This window comes from Protopterus annectens, chromosome 14.part0 (genome assembly GCF_019279795.1).
Source record: "Protopterus annectens isolate FY-2018-M chromosome 14.part0, PAN1.0, whole genome shotgun sequence".
NCBI classification, from domain to species: domain Eukaryota; kingdom Metazoa; phylum Chordata; order Ceratodontiformes; family Protopteridae; genus Protopterus; species Protopterus annectens.
Window position 1 is genome coordinate 1,003,463,399 of NC_056748.1, and position 23,100 is coordinate 1,003,486,498.

The window sequence follows — 23,100 nt, forward strand, 5'->3', positions numbered from 1 at the left end:
TCCCTTTATGTGATACTGTGCAGGCATTCTAGTTTACTGAAAGTTGCTATAGTACATTTCTTTGCATTTAATATGAAACTGTGGTCAGAGCACCAGCTATTGATGTGATCAGGGACATTTTTGAATATTAATGAATCTATGGAGGAGTTTACAATGATCCCTTGCTTTCAGGTGTCTGTGAATTTAGTTATCCAAAATATATTAGTGTTACTTTAAAAAAAAGGACAGGGCCAAAGAAAGTAGGTATTATGCTATACTTTCCACCGTGAGGATGGAATGGAATGTCAGAAGCCTAAAAAGATAAAAATCAAAATAAATAAAATAAATAAATAAATAAATAAATAGTACAAATTCTCTTTAGACACACTGCATCATTGACATAATATGTGGATGTTACCACCTTGTCTGAGTTTCTTAGGATACTGAGGTTTGAGTAAAATAATGTGCCAATAGGGCATTGCCACTTTATGGTCATTGGTTGAACAAAAAAGTATAAAGCAGCCAAGGAATGTGAGAATCTGATTCCCATGTTAATTTTCTAAAATGTTAGATTGTACATCTAGACAGCCTGAAGTGGACCTTTGGTATGGGCCAAGAAGTAAACTTGTTTTTAATTTTTAGGGAGGTTAACAGAATCAAAAGTGAATTTCTTTGGGGGAGCATTTATTTTATGTTTTCACAACCAAGATAATTTCCCCAGTAAGCAAAGTATGATGAAGGAAAATACTGGAATGATATTTATGTTTCTTTTTCTTGCCTGTTGCTCTTTCTGCTTTTTGTTAACACTGTTGTGATGTTGTTATGAATTTCTTAGTAGTCAATAAAATTTCTTTTGAACTATTGATGTCTTTTAAGTGCATTATGTTTTATCTGGGTTTAGAAGAATGTTTTATGCCATACTGTATTGTTTTGCCTGTTACTGAATAAGCCTTAATTACTCATTTTCTGAATTCTGTGTTTAGCATTTTGTGGTTGGTTTGTACAGGATCCATTCTCAGCCCATGTGATGATATATTAGAGGCTTCTGAAGCCTCACTTTCCGGCTCCTCAAAATCATAGATTCTTATTTCTACAGTAGAAGATATTTCTACTTTTTATAAGCTACAACATAAACAGATTAAAATAAAAAAGCCACATGGTCATTGTCAGCACTGTACTGTACTGAAATTCTCTATCACATAATGCTATTCTTAGTTGCATTTTGTTCTGTTATAAAGTACAGGTAAGGCAGGCTTAAGGCAGACTGCACAGCAAAAAGATATCCAATTTTGCAGCACAAAATGTTTGTTTATTACTAGAATACTACATGCAAACAAGTGTACAGAGTTTCAGGATAAAAAAACAGAAAGCACACCGTTTTCAATACAGCTAAATTGAGGAGCCAGAACAGGAACCTTCTAGGCTCTCTAATGTGTTATCACATTGTCCATGAAACTGCTTTTCCAAACAAAAGCTAGGAAAATTGCAAACATAATGGCTTATGTGGCAAACATTTTTAAAATACTTTTTTCTTTAAAATTGCAATTTTTGGTGAAGAAAAAGACCGATTTTCCACCCAAGTCCAGCCATGGTGTGGTAAAGGTGAAAATGGAATGTGGATTTTGCACTTCATCTCAGGTCTTTGCACGTAATTTTTAAACAGTCTGGTTGACACAAAACAGTATGGTTAACAGCTATACTTCCTTCAGTCTCAGAAATATCAAAATGGAGGCCAAAAGAAAAGTTGCGTCTATTTAATGACATACCTGTTTATATTTCTCTTGTATATCATTAGCAAATGTTAACTTATTGCTTTTCATCTTTTTCTAGGTGTGAACTCATTTTTAGTTTTCATGAGTTACAAAGATAAATACCAATGCACAGATTCCCAGGTAAAACTGTTGTCACAGATGAAAATGACAATTATTTTCTGTTGGTTTTACATTTTTTGCAATGACACATTTCCTCTTTTGTCTGATTTTTTTTTCTTTAATAGATGTATGAAATATTTAACATCATAACAGACCTTGGTGCTATTGCACAAGTTCATGCTGAAAATGGTGACATTATCCAGGAGGTAAATGCTACTCCATATTGTGCTGTCATTACCTAGTTTTAACACTGTTTTTATAAAGAGATTTCTTATGTAAAATTTTCTTCTAGGTCAAAATAAGCATAAATAGCAGATTATAATTATATATTAATTGTGTTTGTGTGTGTTAGTGCAAGATCACTGTTGTGCAATCTCAGAGTTAGTATGCATAAGATAAGCCCCCTACAGAAAATAATTTTTAAAAACGTTTACTTTTTTAGCTTTGATCTTTTGAGATCAGTGTTTTGTGCTCGTTTTTTTTTTGCATATATATGGAAATTGGGCTACTGTTGGCCGAAGAAGAAGAGGAGGGGGAAGGCATGCCCGAAGGCAGGAAGAGAGGAGGAAGGTTAGGAGTGTAGTACTGAGGTTAGGAACTTTGAATGTTGGCAGTATGACTGGTATAGGGAGAGACTTAGCTGATATAATGGAGAGAAGGAAGGTTGATATATTGTGTGTGCAAGAGACCAGATGGAAGGGAAGTAAGGCCAAGTGTATAGGAGGTGGGTTTAAATTGTTCTATCATAGTGTGGATGGCAAGAGAAATTGGGTAGGGGTTATCCTAAAGGAACAGTATGCCAAGAGTGTTTTGGAGGTGAAGAGAGTGTCTGATAGAGTGATGTTTATGAAACTTGAAATTGATGGTGTAATGATGAATGTTGTTAGTGCATATGCTCCACACGTTGGGTGTGCGATGGATGAGAAAGAAAAATTTTGGAGTGAGTTGGATGAAGTGGTGGTGAGTGTACCCAAGGGTGAGAGACTAGTGATTGGAGTGGATTTCAATGGGCATTTTGGTGAAGTGAACAGAGGGGATGAGGAAGTGATGGGTAGATATGGTGTTAAGGAGAGGAATGCAGAAGGTCAGATGATTGTGGATTTTGCGAAAAGGATGGACATGGCTGTGGTGAATATGTATTTTAAGAAGAGGGAGGAGCACAGGGTGACGTACAAGAGTGGAGGAAGATGCACACAAGTGGATTATATCCTATGTAGGAGGGCCAGTCTGAAGGAGATTGGAGACTGTAAAGTGGTGACTGGGGAAAGTGTAGTTAAGCAGCATAGAATGGTGGTCTGCAGGATGATGTTGGTGATCAAGAAGTGGAGGAGGAGTGTGAAAGCAGTGCCAAAGATTAAATGGTGGAAGTTAAAAAAGGGTGATTGTGAGGTGGAGTTCAGGGAAGAGTTATGACAGGCACTGGGAGGCAATGAAGAGTTACCGAATATCTGGGTAACTACAGCAGAGCTAGTAAGGAAGGCTGCTAGGAAGGTGCTTGGTGTGACATCTGGACAGAGGAAGGAGGACAAGGAGACATGGTGGTGGAATGAGGAAGTACAGGAGAGTATACAGAGGAAGAGGCTGGCGAAGAAGAAGTGGGATTGTCAAAGAGATGAAGAAAGTAGACATGAGTATAAGGAGATGAGGCACATGGCAAAGAGAGAGGTGGCAAAGGCTAAGGATAAGGCATATAGAGAGATGTATGAGAGACTGGACACTAAAGAGGGAGAAAAGGACCTGTAACAATTGGCTAGACAGAGGGACAGAGCTGGGAAAGATGTGCAGCAGGTAAGGGTGATAAAGGACAGTGAGGGAAACGTACTCACAAGTGGGGAGAGAAGGTTGGATGATGTGGGGATAGTGAATCAGGAAGTGAAGCAGATTAGCAAGGAGGAAGTAAGGACAGCTATGAAGAGGATGAAGAATGGAAAGGCTGTTGGCCCAGATGACATACCAGTGGAAGCATGGAGGTACTTAGGAGAAATGGCAGTGGAATTTGTAACCAGATTGTTTAATGAAATTTTGGAAAGTCAGAGGATGCCTGAGGAGTGGAAACAAAGTGTTTTGGTACCTATCTTTAAGAATAAGGGTGATGTGCAGAGCTGCAGTAATTACAGAGGGATAAAATTGATCAGTCACAGCTTGAAGTTATGGGAAAGAGTAGTGGAAGCTAGGTTAAGAAGGGAGGTGATGATTAGTGATCAGCAGTATGGTTTCATGCCAGGAAAGAGCACTACAGATGCAATATTTGCTCTGAGAGTGTTGTTGGAGAAATAAAGAGAAGGTCAGAAGGAGTTGCATTGTGTCTTTGTGGACGTAGAGAAAGCATATGACAGGGTGCCTAGAGAGGAGTTGTGGTATTGTATGAGGAAGTCGGGAGTGGCAGAGAAGTATGTAAGAGTGGTACAGGATATGTACAAGGGTAGTGTGACATTGGTGAGGACTGCGGTGGGAGTGACAGATACGTTTAAGATGGAGGTGGGATTACATCAAGGATCAGCTCTGAGCCCTTTTTGTTATTTGCAGTGGTGATGGACAGGTTGACAGATGAGATTAGACAGGAGGCCCCGTGGACTATGATGTTTTCAGATGACATTGTGATATGTAGTGAGAGTAGGGACCAGGTTGAGGAGACCCTGGAGAGGTGGAGATATGCTTTAGAGAGGAGAGGAATGAAGGTCAGCATGGCTAAAACAGAATATATGTGTGTAAATGAGAGGGAGGGTAGAGGAATGGTGAGGATGCAGGGAGTAGAGTTGGTAAAGGTGGATGAGTTTAAGTACTTGGGATCAACAGTTCAGAGAAATGGTGAGTGTGGAAGAGAGGTGAAGAAGAGAGTACAGGCAGGGTGGAATTGGTGGAGAAGAGTGTCGGGAGTGATTTGTGACAGACGGGTACCAATAAGAGTGAAAGGGAAGGTCTACAAGAGGGTAGTGAGACCGGCTATGTTATATGGGTTGGATACGGTAGCAGTGAGGAAAAGGCAGGAGTCAGAGCTGGATGTGGCAGAGTTAAAGATGTTAAGATTTGCACTGGGTGTGACTAGGATGGAAAGGATTAGGAATCAGTATATTAGAGGGTCAGCTCAGGTTGGACAGTTCGGAGACAAAGCAAGAGAGGCGAGATTGCGTTGGTTTGGACATTTGCTGAGGAGGGATGCTGGGTATATTGGGAAAAGGATGCTAAGGATGGAGCTGCCAGGTAAGAGGAAAAGAGGAAGGCCTAAGATAAGGTTTATGGATGTGGTGAGAGAGGACATGCAGGCGGTTTGTGTGAAAGAGCATGATGCAGAGGAGAGGAAGAAATGGAAACAGATGATCCACTGTGGCGACCCCTAACGGGAACAGCTGAAAGAAGATGATGATATATATATATATATATATATATATATATTTATTTGTATGTGGGTCTATATTAGGAAGTCGAATGTTGAAAAGAGTGAACGCTCTTACATCGACACCTAAAGACCAAAACCACACAATATCGAACATACAGAACAGTGATTCTTTTTCCCAGGAAATACAATCACTGCTCCAAAAAAAAAAAAACACAAATCCACTGACAAAATAAAATGGGGGTCTTCACCCCCCTACTTAAATAAGCCAACTCCGAGATTGCACCTCAGTGGAGAAAATGGAAAAGTCTGGGCAATGGCCCAGCAATTTTTTTTCCCTGGGAAATATTACCAGCTTACCAATATTTTTTTTAATGTAGCATAGGCAATTTATTGATCAAGGACAGCAGTCACTGAATTTGTAGATGAAACACTTAAATATAAAGTTGTTTGCCAGCAGCAACATCTTCATTAGTTACAGATCTATCTAATGTGGAATTATTCAGATGAATTTTACTTCTGAGAGATTGTGCATATTTACTGATATTCAAAACACAACCAGTAGTCCACGGCAGGGATAAGTCCAAATAACAAGTTTAATATAGACAAAATAAAACTCAGATAAGCGCTTTCGCATGTAGCTTCTTCATATCTAACCTACAAGTAAAACACATACTACTTACAGTGAGTCATTCAACAATGTATCCAATCAAATCCAATGCATCCTCAGGTTGCTAAGTGCTGTTAATGCAACATATAATCACTAGCTCATCAAATAACATAACATAAATTACATATAAAATGTGTCATCAATACATAGTTAAAATGCAAAAACTGTTTAAAATGTTAAAAATTGTATCTATGGATAAAACTGAATCACAATTAATTAATATAAAATAATATATATATATATATATATATATATATATATATATATATATATATATATATATATATATATGAAAATATTGTGTGTAAAAAAAAAAATATATATATATATATATATATATATATATATATATATATATAGATATATGTATATATGTATATATATATATATATATATATATATATATATATGATAATTAATAATGTATTTAAGTGCACCTCATGTGATAGGTCTAAGCTATCTCATGAGCTAATGTTTCTTGCTTAAAGGCCTGGCTGTCAGTGCAGGTTGTATTGAAATGTGTTTGTTTAAACCAGGGGAATAATGTGCCCCTAGTCTAAAGATCCATTTCATCTCAGCTTGATATGTCTTGTTAACCAAATCACCCATTCTAACATCTTGGTTCAAATTTAAATTCATGTTCATCCCCAAAAGTATTCATATGCTTGTCTATTGCACATATATTTTTTATTTTTTATTAATTAATTGTGATTCAGTTTTATCAATAGATACAATTTTTAACATTTTTAAACAGTTTTTTGCATTTTTAACTATTTATTGATGACACATTTTATATGTAATTTATGTTATGTTATGTTATTTGATGAGCGCTGGTGACTATGTAGCACTTAGCAACCTGAGGATGCATTGGATTTGACTGGATACATTGTTGAATGACTCACTATAAGTAGTATGTGTTTTACTTGTAAGTTAGATCTGAAGAAGCTATATGCGAAAACGCTTATCTGAGTTTTATTTTGACCACATTAAACTTATTTGGACTTATCCTTGCTGTGGACTACTGGTCGGGTTTTGAATTTTACCATTTTTTTTGTGTTTTTACACACCAGTGGCTGATTTTCCCATACACCATTTGCTTTTGGATTTACTGATATTGATGGACTGTAATGACATGAGTTTTAGGTTCATAGGTTCATAGGTTCATACTAGGCTATCTGCCCTAGGGCATTTATAAGCCTAGCCAGAATGTGTTTGGCTTTCGCCACCCATTTTAAATTTATTCTGCTATGCCCTTTTTCGAAGTTAGTATACTGTGCCTCTGTCTAACAGTAACACAGAAGTGATACCCGGGGTAAACCTACGATCTCCCATCCACTCATCAAGATTCCTCTTGAAGAGAGTCAATGAGGGACTCTGCCTAACCTGGACTGGGATTTTATTCCAGAGTGAAGGGAGCCTCTGGGTTATGAATCTGTCCCTCCAGCATGTCCTATTTATTTCAGTGCTTAGGTTCAAGTCTCGAGCGTAGCTCAATGGGATTTGGATTTTCTGAGGTGCAGCATGTCCATTAATTCCGGGTTGGACATGGCTTTATACGTCAGGCACAGATCGCCTCTGAACAGGCGGTATGCCACTGAGTAGAGCTGGAGTTTCTTTAACCGGGCAGCATATGGCATCTGTTTGAGCCCTTTGATCCTCTTGGTGAGGTACTTTTGGGGTCTTTCCAGTTGCTGCAGGTGTCTGGTAAGGTACATCCCAAAAGGGGCATTGTACTCAATTATGGGCCTGATGAGGGATGAGTAAAGAGGCACGATGACCTCTCCTGATCTAGATGTGAATCCCTTCATGATTAGGTGGGCTATATAAAATGTTTTTCTAACCACTTTGGCCACGTGGTTGTCAAATGAGAGATTGCTATCAACTTGGGTCCCCAGGTCCCTAATTACTTCTTCTGTACTTAATGGATTACCACCTATGTGGTAATTTGTGGGCACTTTGTTTTTGCCAAAGGGGATGACTATACACTTTTTGGCATTTAGCTTGAGGCCATGGCTCTGGCACCAGTTGTCTGTTTCTATGAGGCCCTTTTGGAGGATGCTTGTGTTGGCTGGAGAGTCTATTATGGCACCCAGTTTGCAGTCATCTGCGAACTTGGTCAGCCACAGTCCTTCCGTGTTGGCCTGTACCTCCGAGAAATATATACCGAACAAGAGAGGTCCCAGGACTGAGCCTTGTGGGACACCACTTGTAACTGGTTTGGAGTCTAACATGGCTCCAGCAATTCTAACCATGTGGGTTCTGTCCTTGAGCCAGTTTGCAATCCATCTAGTGACATAGGGGTTTATATTTAAGCTGGTGAGCTTATCTATAATGCCCGAGTGGATGTATCGAAGGCTTTTGCGAGGTCCAGGTAGGCTGTGTGGACCACCTTCCCCTCGTCAATCGCCTTGGTGACTGTTTCAAAGAAATCAACCAGGTTTAAGAGGCAGGATCTGCCCTCAACAAAGCTGAACTGGGTAGGATCCAGTGTCTGTAGGTCCCCAATATCTTTATTTATGAGGTCCATGATGATCCTTTCCATAGCTTTGCAGACCAAGCTAGTCAGGCTTATGGGGTGATAGTTTCCAGGATCTGTTGAGGTACCACCTTTATGGAGAGGGACCACTGTTGCTGTACGCCACTCTTTGGGCACATATCCTGTAGTAAGGCTGAGATTGAACAGTAGTTTTATGTTTCGGTTTAGCTCTTCTTGGAGTTCATGTAAGACGCAGCCCGGGACACCGTCTGGTCCCATTGATGCTGTGTTTTTTGCTTTGGAGAGGGCGGCTCTTACCTGAGCATCTGAGATGTCAGGGGGGCAGCACTCTGCTGGGATAGATATTTTCCCTTTTGGTGGGGGGGAGTTTGCGCTGAACCTGTCAGCTAGGATGTTGGCAATGTCTGTGGGTTCAGTGTATTTTTTGTCATTTTGGACTAATTCTGAGCATATCAGGGAATTACCACCCATGTACCTAACATAACTAAAGAAAGCCTTGTGATTATCCTTAGTGTCCTGTGCAATTTTTCTCTCGAAGCTGGCCTTAGACAATTTTATGAGTGCCCGTAGTTTTTTGCTAATACTGATCAGTGATGCCTTCCCTTTTTGGGATTTTGCTCTATCATTTAGTAGCTTCCTCCTTCTATTGTATAGTTTGTTTATGGCTGGGGTCCACCAGACAGGACGTCTGCCTTTGGAGGATTGGGTCTTGGTTTTATTTGGGATCGCATGATCCATGCATTCCTGAAGGTGTTCATAGAATGCGTTTATAAAGGATTCTGTGGTCTGGGCCATATTTGCCACAGGCCCGGGGGCTTTGAAGGATTCCACCTCGGTTTTGAGGAGTGTGAAATTTGCTTTAGAGAAGTTTTTCACTGTGGTTTTCTGGGCAGGGGGTGGGATCGGGATGTGAATATCCAGTGAGATTAGTTTATGGTCTGATCTTACCAGTGAGGGATACACTTCTGATCTGGAGCATAGAGTCCCCATGTTGGTGATGATCAGGTCCAGTATATTTTCCCCTGTTGTGGGAGTGGTAACAAGTTGTTCCATAGCATTTGAGTTTATAAAGTCTAGGAATCTTTGGGCTAGGGTGTTGGAGCTAGAGTAATGCTCCCAGTCTATGTTTGGGTAGTTGAAGTCGCCCAATATAATGGTGTTTGGAGAGACCTTCATATTTTCCAGTGTTCTCAGGAAGGCCGAGTGGGGTTCCTGGGTTTGGGAGGGTGGTCTGTAGCAGGCTATAAACTGGAAGGCAGTTTTACCCACTGTTAGTTGCACATGGATAGTCTCTGATGCTTCGTGCTTTGCCACCAACATGGAGGTGTGGGTATCTTTGATGAATATTGATACTCCCCCTCCTTTTGTGGTTCGGTCCAAGTTTTGGGGCCAAAAAGCATGGTATGAGGTATAACCTGGTAGTGCTGGGGTGCTCTCGGGAGCCCTGAACCAGGTTTCTGTTACTGCACAGATATCGATGTTCTCCATGCTAAGGAGAGTTTTGAGTGCATGCATCTTGAGGTTTATTCTTCTGGCGTTGAGTAGCATTACTCTTAGTTTCTTATCCCTTGTGATACCTATGGAGGCGGGTTTGTCTTTTGAGCCTTGCCTAAAAAAGGCACTTTGGCGGTAGCAAGAGCCTTTGCCAATATCTGTAAGCCCAGGGGTGACAGGTGCAAGCCGTCCCTAGTGAAGCATCGTGGCTTGTCGAGCATATCATCCCAAGCTGACAGGCATTGGATCCCCTTTGAATGACACCAGTACTTAAGCCAATTGTTGAAATTGATCATCTTTCTTCATATTGTGGCATCATTCTTGGTGAGGGTTAGATGATACTCAAGGTCAGGGTCATACCAGCCTGGGCTACATGCTCAGAGAGCTCCTTTATGTCTCTTTTCATGTAGTCCAGGGAGGTACGTCTCAGGTCATTCACACCAGCATGGACAATGACTGAGTCATATTTGTACTTGCCTTGGAGTGACCTGAGTGCTTGTGTTATGTGGCGGATCCTAGCGCCCGACAGGCTGCTCACCATGACCCTCTCCTTGTTCAGCCTGGTGAGTGGGACGTCAGTGTGCCTGACGATAGAGTCACCTATTACAAGTGTATCAGGTGTGTTGTTTAGTCTTTAGGGCTGTGACTGTTTGGCACACTGGCTTTGTGAGATATGTGTTGCACGTGTTTTGTTTTGGGGTAGCGGTTGCTTGGGTGTCTGCTTTGGAGGTCTCTGCTGCTTAGGCACATCTTTATTTAGAGCCTCTGAGTATGTTTTTGTGTGATTATGTGTTTGGTTTGCTGTCGTGGTAGGTCTATGTGAGACTGGAATTGTAGTGAGTGTGGTTTCCTTCTCCTCCTGACTGGTTATGCCAGTACTGAGTTGAGAGAGCTTATCCTCCAGTTTGGCTATATGGTTGCATCTCTCACATGTGTTGGAATTTGTTGGGAGGAGGAGAGGGTTGTCTGTGTACATGAGGCAGTTGTAACATTGCCTCAAGATTCCCAGATTCACCAGCTGGACCGGAGAGGAGATTGACAACTGACCTTTGGACATGCTAGAATAATATTGGGAATTCCTTAATAATTGAAAACAAGGGCCAGTGGGGAGTGAGGGTGTAGTGCTTTTAATTTTTAGTGCTGACTTATATAATTGCTTTAGTGAGCAAGTGCCTTTTATTGTCCTTTTATGCTTGAAATGTTCTGAACTGGACAGTTTTGTCATTATTGGTTAATAATAATTTAAAACACACACTAACAACTTGTGCTGTATTATACAAGGGATATAATTTAATAAAATCAGGAAAGTGAATCAAAGAACACATGCATGTATGCATGGTCCTAAAAATGTATACAAGGGCCCTAGGGTTTGAAAACATCCCAAAGGTAAACTTAATCTGCCATTGGCCAGGTGCATTTTTCTCTGAATGTGGGTTTCAGTGATGTTTCAATGATTGTGAGTTTCAAGGGGGGAGAAGTTTACTGTTCACACTTAGTTTGTTTTCATTGTCAGACTGTATTAAAATGTTTAAATTAAATCCAAATATCTGTAATTATTCTAGAAGAAAATAGTGTGTACACTGTTAGGTTTGAACAGTGTATATGGTAACGGGGAGAAATAGCCAAGAAATGGGACACTGGAATGACTGTGGAGGTGGCTGCTGTGTGTGGGGGGCAGTTCATTACCCTGCCTAGGGCCCCACTTGATCATGGTCTGGCTGTGTCTGTTGGTTACTAAACAAAGCTCATGATCATAGATGAGAATGGTGACACAGACTGACCAATACATCAAAATTTCAATCACAAGAGTTAGAGATGTATTTACTACCACACCTTGATGCAATTCCTGCAGTGCTGCCACAGTGGCAGACACCTAAGAATTTCCAAGTGTCTTTTCCCTTCATTTGTGCATAAGACTTAAGGATATTAAACTCCTTTAGATGAAGGAACTCTTTTCCATTACTTGGGAGGGACAGTCCACCTCTTTTCTTGGACAGAACCATGAGCTCTGATTGGAACATGCTTTGCATGTTTTAGAATTATAACTCAGAATTTCTTTTTTTATAATTGTAGTGCCAAACTGATCTGTATTTTATTTCATCTCACATATATTGGAAGCAAGACTCATATATTTCCAAACCATAATTTTTAAATTCTACAACATTTACATATTTCTTTGTAGCAAGCAAATATATTTTGCTGTAAGAATGGTTTGATGTCTCTTAATTTTATTAAACAGGAGCAAAAGAGATTCTTAGAACTTGGATTTACAGGACCAGAAGGCCATGCTCTTAGCCACCCTGAGGAGGTATGTATCATATTTTAATCTGATGCATTGTTGGCTTAATTCAGTGGCTTACTACATTTATCCTCTTTTGTATACACTGTCCCTCCTTTGCTACATAGGAGACAAACATAGATTGTTATATAAATTAAATATTATAGATTTCATAGACTTGTTATATATTCCATGGCCACTAAAATTCATGACCATTTACACCTTACCACCTCCTTTCTCAAGCAGGGTCATACAAGAAAATCCCAGAGAAAATTTGTAGATACCCATCCAATCATCCAGTCGTCTAGGTTATGTTTAAAGGAAGATAGTTGTACTACTTAGCATGCAGGGGAAGTTTATTCTAGAGGTGTGGTAGGTGCTGGGTTATAAACCTGTCACTCCACTAATATTGTTTCCCTCAGTAAATTATTTTCAGATATGCACACACACACACACACACACACACACACACACACACACACACACACACACACACACACACACACACACACACACGCACACATACACCACACTACCATCAATCATAGCCACTTGTACAACTGTGACTATATACTTCAGATGTTTGATTGTGAGAAAATTAACAAATACATACACAAATGACTGCCAAGGAGGAATTTATCTTCTCAGCACACTGCTGTCAGAAACTTTGTGTAACCTAATGCAATCTATCTTCACCTTACCTCTCGCCTTCTTAGTTCAAGACCCAAAGTGAAAGCTGTAAAACGCTGCAGGAAGAAGGACCAAAAACAAACATTATCCTTAACTGAGAAAGTTGCTAAAATGGGATTTACACCGCATGCTTTTTTTGAATACTATTAAGTCTGAAACTCTTGGATCTGTCATTGTTCACTAACTGCAGTCCTTACTGATTTACTAAAAAAAAAACACTAGTATTACAAGAAGAGACCAAAGTATGTCAAAATTAGACGTTTTGTAAAATGAAGTACAGCTGAGACCAACTATGTTCAACATGTTACACATATATTATATGCAAACACACACACACACACACACACACACACACACACACACACACACACACACACACACACACACACACATGCACTCACATATGACCATCAATTACAACCACATGAATGACTGAACACCACAGAATTTTGATTGTAATTAAATGAATTAAACAAGTAATAATGCCTGACAATGTCTGTGTTAATGTCCAGTTGCAGCAATGGGCCTCTACACCCCTGTAAGGGCATTAATTGCACATTAACACACACTCTGGAGGGCATTATTGATCTTAGAGAAGTAAAATTGTTGTATTTTACTTATTTACTTTTTTATTATTATATATTTTTTAATATATTTTTGATGTAAAATAGTTCCTCCGCCTAATGTTTCAAACTTTCTGTAGTATATGTTAATGGTATTTGAGGAAGCATTTTACATCCAAAGCATAAAACTTCAAAAATAACCAGGTATTTACTTTATTTTTGGTCCCTTACTCCTAAATTGTTTGGTTTGCTGGCAGTCATTGAAGACTGAAGTTACTAAATAATGACATACATTTCAGTTCAGAGATACAGTATTATTTGAATAAAGTCAACATGCATTTTTTTAGCTTTGGAAAAGGTTTATGTGAGTTTAACAGGAAGATCACTCTCTTTCTCTCTTTCAGGAAAATTCATGCTAACACAAATACTTTACTTAAGCAACTTTGTAATTTTATAGGGGCAATCATTAAAATCTGTTTCTATTTTAGAGCATTTGTTTCCCCTTTACTGCAGGCTTTATCCAGATTTCATCAACTGAAAGGTCCAGAGGTATGCAAACCTTTTTACCCCTGCTACTGCCAGTGGTCATCTCATTCCCTCACTTACTCCCTCCCTCACTCCCTCACTCACTCACTCACTCACTCACTCACTCACTCACTCACTCACTCACTCACTCACTCACTCACTCACTCACTCACATGCATACACTTCTACTTCAGAAAATGCATGGTAACAGAAAACCTGCTATTCTAGCAACTTTTTAAGTTTATAAGAGCAATATTTAAAATTCATCTCTATTTTTGGTCCTTTATTCCCCCATTATTTGTGTCTCTGTCCAGATTTCTTGTGTTAAAAGTTGGAAAGGTATGGTTGAGAGGTACAGAAATCTCTTAACTGATGCTGATGCTGCTGCTGCTAGGGGAAAGCTCACTTGCTCTCACGGTCTCTCTCTCAGACACGCACACAAACAGTGTCTCTTCTGCTTTCAAGCGCACATTCACTCAAGCACGCAGAAAGCAACATAAACAAACATACACACTTTTGTTCCCGTTTCATTTATTTTTTTACATTCCCTAAACAGCAAAAGTGCTGATTAATGAGTGCAAAATAATAGCTCAATTAATCTGTCTCTCTTACTCTCATACACACATACACTCTCTCACACAGACATAAACACACAGACATTTTTTTTATTTTAATTTTTTTCTTTATTCTTTTGCACTCACTAAACCATTAAACTGCTGCTTAATGAGTATAAAATAATGGCAGCCATTAGTTTTTTCAGTCAGAGCTCCACGGTAGCTTGATATACTGCCGTAAAGAGGCACACTTGTTTTCATTGGGCACTACTTGTACATTAATACCCTGCTGGAGAACATTTGTTCTCCAATCAGGGTGCTGATGTACAGTTCACCCATTCTCTAGTACATAAATAACTTATGCATGGGAATGTATCTTTTTGGGTAACGGTTCAAGAATCAAAGAGAAAACTAACAGATGAGGGACAGGGAACCATAATCAAGGACATATAAATGATAAATTAGTTTAATGCATTATTCCCAATCGTCAACAAAATGAAGGTCAAGTCAATACAACCTGAGATATGATGATCACAACTATAAAATTACTAAAGGGATGTATATTATTTGTAAAATTTGTGGGACAGCTTATGTTTCATAATTTGACAGGATTGAAATTGATTTTTAGTTCTCCTAAATGTAGTAGGAGCAGAGTGATTTTATATACATCTCAGGCAATATGACCTTATTTGTTTATCCAGCAGGATGTGGTATATGCTGCAGATTTTAACTATATACTACTTATTAGGAAAACAGAATGGGGAAGAAAGAAGCATTGATAACACATGAGCAAACAGGGACAGAGGGGGGCACTTGAGTATGAGAAGACACTGTTTGGTAATCAGTGTGTGAAAGTAGGTAGTAGCTGGGATATATCTGCTGGTTTCTTAGATCATAGAGTTGTGATGTAAAGTGATGAATGCTTGAGTAATGATAAGGACAGGATATAATATTTTAAAATAAAATACGCACTGATAGAAGATAATATGAAGGAAAGGCTGCATGATGTATGGTTAGAGCATCTACAACTGAGATTTGCTTGCACTCATGGATTGAATGATAGGTTACATTGCAGACTGTGATTATTCAGGAATATAAAGGTGTGTATTAGCAGAGTATGGTGGAAAAAAGGCTAATGAGTCTCCTTACTTATAAGGTAAGACGCAACAGTTTTGTTGGGGATTAGATATGACATGGGGGAGAACAAGGAAGTTTATAAAAGGGAAAAAAATGGGTTATTTAGACAAAATACAGATATCACTTAGTACCAGTCAACACCTTTTCCTATATAGGGCAAGTCTCAGAGCCTCACATGCAAGGGTTGTGCTAGTAAACCCCCTAAAGTAATATAACTAACTTTAAAATTCTTGGATACATTACTGATTTTGTTGATGGGAGCTCATTTTCTTAAACAGGCTCATGAGATTGTGACCTGAAAAAAAGTTGATCATGCAAGCAAATTCTTCCCAAGTAAAGGGGAAGAAAGAGCATGTTTTTCAGTTTTTGATGGAATATTGCAGAAGGGCAGTTATTGCTTTAGTTTGGGTTGCAGAAGGGCAGGTATTGCTTTAGTGTGGGTAGTAAGGAGGAAGAGGATGAGATGAAAAGTAAGAGTTCAGTGGAGTTTATAGAAAAAAACGTGGATATGTGAAAGGGAGATTCAGTGGTAATGGACTTGGAAACATTAAGGTGAGAGATTGCAATTTCTGTGTAGGAAGGATGTTGCAGAAGGGGAAGATAGTTAAGATTTTGTTATGCATTTAACTATTTCTTTACTAGAAAATAGACTTGACTTTAGAAACTTTTCAAACACGATCTGGGGTCACCAAGGAGCACAAATATAATTACAGATGATACAGTAATACTGTGACATAATATAGTAAACAGCACTATATTCATTTTATATTATTTACAAAATAATTATGGTAGTAAATAAATATCTGCTCTTAATAGTTTTTTTTATCTTTTTTTTTTTTTTTTTTTTTTTTACAAAAAGAATTATGGCAGTAACAATAGCAAAGTATACATACCTTCTAAAGAGTTATCCATCGTTCACGACAACACATGCAATAATTTTTAATGAAAAGGTTATTTTTGTTTATCTTGACACTTAACAAAGCTTGTAGGTTTCTTACATCAGCTGGTCTGATTCCAGCATGCTAAATTAATAGATCAATTTTTTTATAAACCATTTCTACAGTTGCAAAACAAAGTTAAGGCCTTTACAATTAGGTTACGTCTAAGGGAACCATCTAGCTCTCAGAAGAGTAGCTTTAAAACTAAAAATGGATGTACTTTATATGATCAGCTTAAATACAAATATAGTGAACAGACGTGTGACCTTGGCTGTCAGCAAAAGCAAATATAACTTTCCTAGCAGCAGGCAATGATGGATACAAGGGTCTGACAGAGCAAATTTCATTGACTGTTGCTTGAAGAATGTAGGAGTTGATATTAGAGTGGAAGGTTAGGAGTGTTAGATTGAGTTTTAGCTTAAGCAGCAGTATTTTTGTTTCACTAAAGCCATTTTTTATGTAAGTGAAAGCTGGTACGAGTCTATAGCAAACTCTCAGTTATATTATTTTATTATTTTTGTACCGCTGTTCTGGAATTAACAGTAGATGATAATGTGTGGTCCACCACAAGACCCAGATGTCTTTCTTTTGTGGGTATGATATTATTTAGGAGATCTTTTAGAAACAGGGGTTATTTTATCTAGCTTATGAGAAGTTGTATATAGCATAACTGTATACTTTTAGAGGTTTCTGGAGACATTGTTTTTAGAGATACAGTATTATTTGAATAAAGTCAACATGCATTTTTTTAGCTTTGGAAAAGGTTTATGTGAGTTTAACAGGAAGATCACTCTCTTTCTCTCTTTCCCATTTAGGCACCATGTGGTACATCAGGCAATGAGCACCTTTCAGTGCTTATTGTTTCTATAGCAGTTATGGGTTTTAATGGGTTCAGGTTTCTAGCCCAAGGCCCAACCCTCCACAGAGGGTATACCACACACGTTTTCAAGTAAACACTCACTCCTAGGACCAATTTAGTGTTTCCAATCCACCTACTGCATGGCTTTGGAATGTGGGAGGAAACCCACATGAATACAGAGAGGACATGCAGACTCCACAGAAAGTCACCCCATTCGAGAATCGCTGGAGAACCTCTTGCTGTGAGGTGACAATGCTAACCACTGTATTAAGTGAGGTTTAAGGTGGGACGATTTTGCTTTAGATCACTCGCACATGGAGAGAAAAAAACATGTTTTGATAAGAGTCTGGAAAAGTTCTTTAAGACATGTTCTACCATCTCCTTTCTTTTCTAAATCAAGAATAAAATAGTGTTTCCAGTAGGCAGATAAGTATATGATAAAGTGGTACTATTTCTAAAAACAACACAATGCTGATACTTAATAAATACATGTTGATAATAGAATAAAAAAGATGCTTTCATTCATATATAGTAAGATTCTCTGGACACATAAGGACTGCCCTGGGGATTTAATAAAATCCATGTAGGCACAGTGTAAACCCTACACGGAAGATACCGTGTGCATGTATGTGGTACCCCCTCAGTAGTGTGCCATGCATATTAATGAAGGTGTGTTACTGAGGGAGAGCCATCTAACATGGTTATTAATCAGTGTATAGAGTGTTACTGTGTCCAAGATTTGCAACACACCCCCTGCACTGTCAAAGTGCCAGATTGTAATGTATGCAAGTGTAATAATGTGTAATTATGTTAGCTGTTTTTATTTATTTATTTATTTTTTTTTTTTTTCTTTGCATTTGCATGGCACAGCGTGCAGCACTGGACATGTGCCAGACATCAAAAAATAGACACTAGATGAATTTAATTAAGAAGGAAAGCTCAAGTTTAAGCATAGCTGAGCATGTTTGGGCCGTGCGCCGCGGTGATCAGCAGTGCTTAAAAGTAGATGATAGGTATATGTAAAAGTATAACAGCATTACACATGGCCAGGTAGCCAAATGGTTAGAGTGACAGCCATAGGTATAGTAGGTGCAAGGTTCGAATACAGGGAAGGGTTAGGAAGCTTTTATATTGCAAGAGAACATTATGCTAATTATTTTTACATGTGAGTTTGCTGTGCTCACCTATGCTATGCTAAGCACGGCTAAGCAATGCCAAGCACTGCTGAAATAAAAGACATTTTAGCACTGATTGGCATCACGCAGCTCCACTTAGCTGGTTTGTGCATTGCCAAACAGAGCCTGTTTAAGCACTGTTGAGCTCTGCTGAGCATGTTTGCTCACTGCTAATCAGTGCAAAGCATTTGGTAGTTTATGCACTGCTCAGTTAAGCTCAGTTGGTTTACATGATGCTAAGTGATGCGCCACATATTTGAAAATTACCAGTGGTGGTAAAGGGTGGGAAAACAGGCTCATTTAAGTGCACAGGTGGGAATACAGCATAACTAGTTGGAGATTGAACCTGACAGGAGCTATGACAGGTTTTGGAGAGGGTGTGTGCTTCCAAGCACATTGATGGGACATTCTGGAATCCAGGGTCATGGTTGTACTCTTTGTAAAATACCATGATGTCCAGCTGCTGCATGGCCAGTACCAGGTATCAGAGTACAAGTCAGTACCCTGTGACCATCTGGCATGCAATCTCACCAGTGCTACAGGTATCACTCTCACAGATGAGCAGGTCCGTCATCGTTATGATGAGCTGAAGCGATGGAAGAGGGGACTTCTAGACTCCTGGGTCCAGGATGCTCAAGATGGGAATGTCCCCAAAGTTTGTTAGTCCTGTTTGCATTATTTTACCAATACCTAATCTGAATGTGTGATAGACAGGTAAGCATAATGGTGTGCTTCTCTCCCTATAGTTGCAGAGGAGAGAGCTCTCAACTTAGAGGCCCATGCAGGGTGCCTGGCCAGGTTGCGCCATGAATGTGGTGAGTACAGATGTATCTTGCAATCTAAAGTCATTTAAGCAAGAAAGAGTAATGTATTAACTGCCATGAGGTATATACAGTTTTGGTTGTACTGCAATGAATTTGGTCATAGACCTGGACGTCAATAACTGAGTAATGCCAGGTGTAGTTCAATAAAGATGAAAGAATGAAACCTGATAATGTTAGGGAAATAAAAGTTTCTACTGCATTAATTGTGGAATTATAGCTGTATCGCAACACCTGCATTATATGATCTGTTCTGCAATAAAGACTGGAAAATATACCAATCAGTGCATAAAATCACCCCTAATAAAGATGTGTTGTGCGTATATTACATCTGTTGTGAACTAATAACATAAAGAATACCACTAAGTGATTGAAGGTTAGCTAATAAAAAGTGTTCTGCTAAACCACTGATTTGGAGCTGTACTACAAGATATAATGCATTATGATATTTGTTCTGCACTAAGATCTGAAGCAATAATAGGAACATCCAAAGCATATTCTGTATATCAGGATTATCTTGCGTTAACCATTGCATTTCAGCTATATGCATTGCTGATCTGAGGTATGCTGCTGCAGGCAAGTATGAAATGGTAATAGCTGTAGACTGCAAATATACCATCTGCAACTGTAAATGGGTCAGGTAGTCAACCCAGCAGTCCGATATGGTTTGTACACATCACAGATATTTCCACTCATTAGAGGTATATTATGTGCAATTCACCTACTGTCTCTGTTATGTATGAATCTCATGCATGTGTGCTCAACTGTCAGTGCAGTCTTGTATAACAATCTACTTCTATTACCAGGTCATATTTTGTTAGCAGGTGAACTCTAGGCAAATATCAGTCAATCAATATGCAGCAATGGCTCAGTAGCTCAGTTTGATAAATGCTATGTCTGATGTACATTTTGTCACGCACAGACCAGGTACTAGTAAATATTATTGAATTATATATTGTTAACAGATGCTCTCCCCACAGGAATTACAGGTAAATAAATGGCTGCAGTAGCCCTTAGAATGGGTTAATAATTTGTGTGTGTTCAGAGTGTTAACAGCATTTCTCATCAATGAGATAGGACTTCAGAAAATAAAGGCAACAAGTACAATACTAATAAAAGTTAATGCAATACATAAAATGTGTAATCTTGGTATGGCTGTATGCCTGGTGTGTCTGTGAATGTCTACTGATAGTCTAACCCCATGCTTGCCAAGGACGGCATGATAGTCGTAAACTCTCTGTACTGTGCACGATACATGTCTCTTAAGTGTCACGTTGTCATGGACTGTGATCACTGTTGCCTAATCCCTCTGTCACAGATCTATCATGGACATGATTTATGTCAATAGCACAGTCACACTACATCAGTCCACAGTGCACCTTGGTAATCATATCTGTCTCCCTGACATGGAATAGCCCTCTGTAGTTGTGTACCTGTAGGTGTTACAGCTTGGCCCATACTGTCCCATGCAGATAACTTGAAAGGAATGTAAATGCTACAGAAGCTGTAGGGCACTTGCATACAAAAAGGAAGGGCAGACCTGCAGAGTATATAACAGTACTATTGAAAACAATATAGCCTACACTGGTATTAATGAACTGTATTTCTCTCCCCCACCCCACCCCTTATCTCCATCATAATTTATTATTGTTATATGTTGGTTATGGTTTACTTTTAACATATGTTCTTCTCAAAATGTTATGTTGGGCCTTGTGTTTTATTATTTTTGTGTATTACAGTGGTTTAAAACTAACATACCTTGTTGCATTACCTATGTCATTGGCCTTATGCCATAACTGTTACTGGCATGCTGTTACTATACTGACTGTTATCTCACTTATTGTTGTGTTCCATATACTATGCAATGTTATGTTAATGGGTTATTTGCAACATTCTACCATGCTTTCATAACTAACTAAATTTTATGTTCATTACTAACCTGTGCACTTTGAAATACTTCAACACCATAGCGCAACTGGGTAGGCCAGTTTCTGGTGATCCACCTGTCCTACTTCAGCCAGCTGTGGCACCAGGTCCCTCCACATCTGAGACCCAAGCCGGAAGTGCCCCCTCGGCTGGCCCTGCACCACCTACGGGTAGAACCACTTCAGTTGACAGAGCCCACCGCCCCGGGAGCAGGGGTGGAGAGGAGTTGTCACTCACAATCAGCTACCTGTGATGGTGTGCAGGATAACCCATTGCGGCTATGAGAACTCCTGCACTGGACTGAGAGCAGACTCACCAACCTGCAGGGGCCTGGTGGCCCCAGCACCCAGCCTCCATCACAGCCACCTTTGGGGCAGTGAAGGAGCAGTGCCAACTGCCCATGGGTGGGGAGTTCAGTCACACTGCTGCTGTCTGGAGTCACATATCTCTGATTCCACAACACCCTCTCTATCCAGGGTGTTTACCCCCTCATTTGTCACACACCACCCTGTATGCTGTCTTGTTTGTCTTGTCTGTCTGCAAATGCAACCTATCCTACCCAGCTTACCTCCCCACACATACCTATGTCCCTTCCCAGCATTCCACTATCTCCTTAAAAAACGGGGGCGCCTGTCCCACAAAAATATCGCCCCATTCATAGTTCTCCATTTCACACGTGTCCACTGGACATAACTAATCATTACATTAATCAACACATTTATGTTGCTCTTAGCCTTCTCTCTGGGGTGTGAGGCTCCAAATTCCAAATTCTCTACAACTTGCATAGCTGTTGCTGTAAAAGAAATAGAGACGTATGGTCCTTTCCTGCACCCGTCCTGCACATCCCTACCTGTCTTTCAGTATGTTTTTCCCACTGCTTGCTTCCATTTTACCACTTTTCTATCACCCCTTTTTTCTTTTCTTGTTTATATTTAGTGCAGGTTTAAGCAGAGCTAAGCAATGTGCCATGCAAACCAGTGTAAACCCACTTAAAACTGCCTTAATCACCTTCTGTGTCACCCCTGGCAAGTCTCGCACCTGGGCCCCTGTCAACTACAGTGTAGTGCATTAGCCCATTAGGCCACTCAGCTTTGAAATAAAGCAGGTGTTTCCGTAAACATATCCTGATTGCCAATAACACACATCATGCACATATAATGGGAAAATTGGCAGTGTACTGGGGGCTGTGATGCAGGCAGCAAACCAGTACACAGCCAACTAAATAATGATGGGTGTACGTGAGGTCTGGGATAGCAGGTATAGCTGTCAACTACACAGACTGTTAGAGAATGTCCACAGTTATGCCACCTACTTTTGGCACGGTTTTCACAAAATCTTTTCTATGTGCTAAAGTACTGACAATTCAGTACACATTGAGGTTTGAAAATTATGACAGACTGCTCAGTGTCACACTTCATACCCATCTGAACACATATGCTAATGCAAATCCTGTGTAATAGAGTGTATACATGCACATATATCTTGCAAATACACCTACCATAGTATTGACTCAGTAGCTCAGTGTGTTAAATTCCTAGATTGCTGTACATTTTGTCAGCCACAGTTCTGGGTTTGAATCCAGTGTGTTGCACTTCAATTACATGCTTGTGAATACAACAAATAATGACTGAGTCCTGCAATTTTAACCAAAACAGGTTGCTGCATTCACTGCTACCCATGTTAGCACGTCAAAGGCCTGTATGTAGGGACACACTGTATAAATATGTATACGCTACCTATATATTGCCTACCATTCTCTGATTGGCACTGTTATATAACATATGTATGT

The 23,100-nt window shown here is 39.4% G+C and overlaps 1 protein-coding gene across 1 annotated transcript in view; it reads left to right on the plus strand.

Annotated features, from left to right (window-relative positions):
• DPYSL4 (dihydropyrimidinase like 4) overlaps nucleotides 1-23,100 on the plus strand; it is a 225,749-nt gene that overhangs the window by 101,756 nt on the left and 100,893 nt on the right. The window contains exons 5-7 of the mRNA XM_044056812.1: nucleotides 1,810-1,871; nucleotides 1,976-2,056; nucleotides 12,085-12,153. Coding sequence (XP_043912747.1) covers nucleotides 1,810-1,871; nucleotides 1,976-2,056; nucleotides 12,085-12,153 — 212 coding nt within the window. The remainder of the gene's footprint in view (nucleotides 1-1,809; nucleotides 1,872-1,975; nucleotides 2,057-12,084; nucleotides 12,154-23,100) is intronic.